General features: G+C 37.0%; 1 protein-coding gene across 1 annotated transcript in view; it reads right to left on the bottom strand.

Annotated features, from left to right (window-relative positions):
* Positions 1 to 373: 373 nt before the first annotated feature.
* SPRED1 (sprouty related EVH1 domain containing 1) overlaps positions 374 to 6,158 on the bottom strand; it is a 92,928-nt gene continuing 87,143 nt past the window's right edge. Inside the window, exon 6 of the mRNA XM_042445899.1 lies at positions 374 to 3,926. Within this exon, the coding sequence (XP_042301833.1) occupies positions 3,267 to 3,926 (660 nt within the window). The 3' untranslated portion in view covers positions 374 to 3,266. The remainder of the gene's footprint in view (positions 3,927 to 6,158) is intronic.

The following is a 6,158-nucleotide window of genomic DNA, read 5'->3' on the forward strand; positions in this document are numbered from 1 at the left end:
ACCCCATGGTGGACTGTGCCCAAGATTAAGAAGTAGTGGGCTGAAAAGTGAAGACCCAATTATGTTTCCAGGAATCTGTTCCAAATTTCATATCCCTTCCCATCCCTGTCATCCCCAGTAAACACAACTAGAAGTTGAGACTCTCTTATTCAGAATTCCAAAATATTTAATAATAATAATAATGATGATGATGATGTTTATTTGTATCCCACTCTTTTTCCAAAACCCCAAACTTTTTTTCATGGGTGACTGAGATAGTGACACCCTTGCTTTCTGATGGTTCAGTGTACACAAACTTTATTTCAAGCATAAAATTAATAAAAATATTGTATAAAATTACCTCCAGGCAGGGATGTAGCGAGGGGGGGGGGGGGGGGGTGTGTCCGGACCCCCCTTCCGTTAGATACAATGAATGGTGTGTGCTGCCCCCTTCCCAAAATCCTGGCTCTGTCCCTGCTACAGGCTATGTGTGTGAGGTGTAAATGAAACATAAAGGAATTTCTTGTTTAGAGTTGGGTCCCAGTTCCAAGATTTCTCATTATGTAAGTATATGCAAATAAAGGTATTCCAAAATAAAAAACAAAAACAAAATGAAAACAAAACACCTATGGTCCCAAGCATTTTGGATAAGGGAGACTCAACCTATACCATAAAAGCTCTGGTAGCAAGCCTGGAATCTCAGGATACCATTGCTTGTCTTGCACAGAAAGTACTAACGTGGAAGGACGACTGGTGTTACCCTATAACAAGGCAATTTGGTATGTTCATCAGATTTGTGAGTTGGCCACCATTAGTTAAGAATTTCCCCATATAAAGCAAAAAGTCAAAACCAGCACATACATGCAGATATATGGCCGACATCACACAATATACACAATCAAGTTATTGAACCAGTTAGATTATTTCAAATTAGTTCAGTGGAAATCTTGCCCAATTATATCCTAATATCCTTATTAATCTGTATTTAAAAATAAAATGAAATAAGAATAATATTTATTCAAGACTAAGGACAGTAAAACTTTAGCAGCAAAGTGGTTAAATACACTGAAAATAGCAATGTACATATTGAGGAAAAATATTAAAGCATGTATTACTTCATATGAAATACATTACAGGTACCAGGAGTTGCACCACACTGACTAATGCTCATAAGAATTGGTTAGGCTTGCCTTTTCCCAATGTGCACATATATATGTGTGTACATACAACACACATACACACATATATCCAAAGCCAGCAAGTTCTTTTCCTGGGTTGTTGATACCATGCTCCTTTTTTTAAAATGAAAAGTAGATTTTTTTTTAAAAAACGCTATTTACAAGATGCAATCCTCAGGTCACCAATGAAATACACATTACTTCTCCCCTTTTGCTTTTTGGGGTAAATGTTAACAGTCTTTCTAAGCAACCAAGTTTAGCTGAATATGTGAAGCATGAAAGCCATATCAAGTAGCAGCCTTCAAATATATGAAGAATAAAAAGGACTTAAAGACTGCTGCTACAGTGTTCTATTTGCTGACTTAGTTTATCCATTTGAGTTTTTTAAGTACAAAACTAGAAAGAAGCTGTTAACTTCTATAGTTATCAATATATTTGTCTTCTTTTCAATGTGAAATAATACTTCAAGATGATCTATGTACACAAGGTTGTCAGTTCAAGCTGTCATATAAATATAAATGCTTTCTTTATAAAAGTATTTTACAGATAGTGTTATATACAGTTTTTCAGTTTGATACCTGGGCTCTGGAAAAGGGTGGTGGTGAGGGATTCCTGTGACTGAATATGATGTTTAGGAGAAAATAAACTAATGCACATAGTTTGCTGAGAAAAATGTGTAGAAATTAAAAAGAAAAATGTGAGATTATGTTAATGGAAAATACATAGTAAAGACATTTTAATCTTTCAGCCTCCACCCATTAACCTTCTTGAATAAATGACTTCTCCACAGCTTTAGATAATTTTATTAATAAACCTGTATGTTCAGTTATGTTGTTATACCATGTGATGTATGACACATAGGAATTCCTCAAAAGTTGTACTTCATATTTAGAACACACAGCCAAATGTTAAGTTAAACATTCATCATTAATATACAACAAAACTCACTTTCATTCACAAGAATTCTGCCTATTTTTCTCCCTGAAATTGGGCTACAGTTTGTCATACAGAATGTTTTTAATTTTTGCTAAGCCAAATAAAATAATGAAACATTTTTTGTTCCCTCAATTAACAACACCTGATATCAAGCTGAACAGAAGGATAAATATGTATCTTATGACAATTACCATCTGGTAATTTTCCTTTCCCAAACATTTGACAACAACATTTGAAGGAAACTTGAGAAGAAAAACTGCTGGTTGAGAGAGAGGGAAATAAACAACAACCCTTGCCATTACACTGAAACCAGAGTCTCTCATATATGTGTGTGTGTGTGTGGGAGAGAGAGATAGATATTTTTGTAAGAGCATTCGACAATTATACCTGTGCTTAACAAAACATTGGTCATTCAAGGCTACAATAATTAATATTTTAAGGGTGTTTAGATTACAAGAATGTACAGAGGGAACGCAATATAAAAATTTAATTGAAGTGAAACAAGACTGAAAATACTGATTTCTCCATCTTTAATAGAAATGCTACTAAGTTAACTAGTTAAATATTGAGAAATACTATTATGGAATGTGACTGCAAATATGGTCCATAACTGCTTTGCAATTGGAAAGGGGAAGGAAGATTTAATAATTCGTACCATATATTTAGTTAAATATAAATCTTTGTTATTTGTACATAAAGTTGCTTCCAAAAACTATTTATAAGCAGTTTAGTTGCACTTAAAATCAATATAATTTCTGAAGAGTTGCCAATTTATTAACTTTCTTTAGTTTCAATCAGCTCTCGCTAGTGCAGGTTTAGTTCCATTTTCTGTCAAATAGATTATTTCAAAGAGCTCCCATCACCTAAACCACAAAATGTACAAATTGCTGAAGTTGATCCCTTATAATATGGACTGCTGTTTATACGGTATTTCAACTGCCAATCATAAGTAAAGACTTTTCTTTCGCTGGAACTTATCCACAACTTACACCATGGACTTAAAGCAGATCATCACGCATGGTGAGCATTCATAAAATGCAACAAGTTCTAATGCTTCTTCCACAATTGGCCTTTCGTACATGATAGGCTTCCCTTCTGCTTGCCAAACACTTCCGCAGGTTAGATATTCTCCCTGAAAAGACTTATCAGCCCCAATTTGGCATCAGATTGGATTCATCCTGCAGCTTTATGTTTTCCTCCACAACATCCACAGACCTCACCACAGTGGTGGCATGCTCTCAAGGGCAGGTAGCAGCACATACATGGTGCAATGAAGGACAAAGTAACAAGAGCCAGCCATCGTAAGCAGAACTTGTCATCGGTAGTGTCGCAGGAACAGGGGTCAGAGAAATCCCCCTCAGAGTCTGACATGCAGTGATAGAGCATGCTCTCAGCACAAAGCATGCAGCTAACTTGGTATATGCATCTCTTAATTGGGTCTGGAGCATCCTGGCATTTGCCCCGGCTGTTCTCTTCATGATTAAACCTTTCCTGGCAGTAGACACAGCGAGACCGCTCACCATCCTCTTTCCTTCTCTTCGATTTTTTCAGTTTGAAAGAGGAAGGTTGTGTTTTAAGTACCACAGAACTCTTTGAATCTTTCAATGAATTCAACTTAGTTCCATCCCCAGAGGGGTAGAGATAGTCTGATTTTTTATGGTCTGTTTTAGGACACTGCAAAGAGGAGTCTGCTTCATCCCTATCCAAGTCATTTTTCCACATGTCCGGGTGCCTATAGTCTGCATAGCGGCGTATTAAGATATCGCGAGGATTTATTCGAACAATTTCTTCTTCATCCTGAAAACTGACATTTCTGATTGGTTTCGAGGGTATCTGGAAAGGGAAGGAGGAAAAAACAGAGGCATTTTGTGTTACATAAATGTGAGAGAGTTATCAACACAAGTGTAAATGACTCAGTAATTGAGAGCAAATGAACTACCAAATGATACCTCTTTACTGTGGAGGCTGCACCTTCAGTTTTTTTTAAAAAAGTTAAATTGCAGAGTCTGTAGCACGCTTAAAAATATATTCGTATTCAATAGTTATCATTGTTTAAACACTGCACACAATGTGGACTGTTTAATGCCTTAAGTTCACATTCTAGGCCATGTAAAGAGGAAACAAGAAGGTCAATTAATAGCTAAGTCCAAATAAGAAGAAGTGGCAGCTAAGAATAAATCCATATTAAAGGAGTATGTTCTGTAACAGCAAACTATGAGACATCCCAATGAAATTTGGACATTACTTCTATCACTTTACAGACTTGGGGGGAATAGAAGGGTGGGTGAGGGTGAACGAGATGAAACTTCGTTTTGACAAGATGCAAGTGCTGGTGAATAGCCTAACTGTTACCAACATACATTATTTTGGGGTTTAAATATTTTGTTTTATTATAATAGCAGCTATAGAGAGGCCAAAAGCATGAATTTGGAAAGGTCAGATGACCTTTAAGTGAATTTCTGACCTGAGGGCATGTGGAAAGGACCCCTGTAACTTTATGGCTGTGAATATTGCTGTTTCTCCACTCCTTGCCATGTGCATTTGGCCTTGAATGTCACTGGATAAAGGTTTGTCAGCCTAAAGCATTAAACCAATCTTTCTGCTAGCCCTCACTGTATTTTCCCCACACCTGATCCTATTCCAAACACCCCGAGGTTGTCCTGATCTTATTCTTGTTTGATAAAATCAATGTCATTGCCATCAACCAAAAACATTCCTTTAACTCTGAAGTTAAAAGCATCAACCAGGTGGGAACCCATTGCTTTTGGGATTCCTGGAATCCCAAACTGGCTCGTCAGGTTTGGCCCATAAATACCCCTGATTGGGCATTCCTATTTCTGTGTCAGTTGGAGTCAAGTAGACATACTGTGAGACTCTAGCTGAAACTTCTTAGACTGCTAGCCAAACTCAGTCCCAGGTAGTGATCGGAGTCCAATCCACTCTGTATTCATTCACCAGGTTGGAGCCTGGCTTCGAGATTGGTAAGCACTGCCTATTGCAATACTTTAATTTGCTATCTACTACCATCTTTTTATATACAGTACTTTAGTTCTTGTGTGTGTGTGTGTCCATGTGTAAGTGCTTTGTGTGAATGTTGACATCACTCTTGTTGTTCAAATAATAAAAGTGAGTTGTATTTAGTATTCTGGAATTCTAGTTTTTCAGAATACAAAGGCTTAGGATTCTGACTTTATGTTACCAAAACCCTCTCGCTGTTTCTTATTCAGCTACTGTACATTAATTTCCCCACTGAGTTCAGTTTGTGGATGCCCCCTTGTGGCCTCCTGCAATTTAGGTAACATGCCAATGTGGATAGGATTCTTGGAGACATGAGGGCCACCACTGGTGTTCTACATTCTTCAACTTCCTGGCTTATTAAAAAAAAAAGCTAATTGCTCTGTTGGTGTGTGTGTGTTTATATATGTTTTAACCTGGTTTTAAATTTTTCTGATTTTTTAAAATTTTGTATTTTGTGGATTTTTAACAGGTTTGTATGTTTTGGCAGGGCCATGATTACAGCCTTATTTGAAGAAGTTCAGTATTGTCTTAGTGAAATGTACACTAGGGCTACACCCAGGCTGATACTGTAATGCATTCTACATAAAACCGTTCTGAAACAAAATTCAAAAGCTTCAACTGATGAAATTCAATGTATGCAAATTACCAGGCATTCTGATCATACTACCCCAACTTTACACCATAAAAACGCAGGAATAGCCATGTTGATCCGACAGCAAATCCCAAAATATCAATAGAGTAATAAGGTCCAAGGTCCTCAGGTTGAAAACAGGACCTGGAAGTTCAGTATTGTCTTAGTGAAATGTACACTAGGGCTACACCCAGGCTGATACTGTAATGCATTCTACATAAAACCGTTCTGAAACAAAATTCAAAAGCTTCAACTGATGAAATTCAATGTATGCAAATTACCAGGCATTCTGATCATACTACCCCAACTTTACACCATAAAAACGCAGGAATAGCCATGTTGATCCGACAGCAAATCCCAAAATATCAATAGAGTAATAAGGTCCAAGGTCCTCAGGTTGAAAACAGGACCTGGAA

Source organism: Sceloporus undulatus, chromosome 1 (assembly GCF_019175285.1).
Source record: "Sceloporus undulatus isolate JIND9_A2432 ecotype Alabama chromosome 1, SceUnd_v1.1, whole genome shotgun sequence".
Taxonomy (NCBI): domain Eukaryota; kingdom Metazoa; phylum Chordata; class Lepidosauria; order Squamata; family Phrynosomatidae; genus Sceloporus; species Sceloporus undulatus.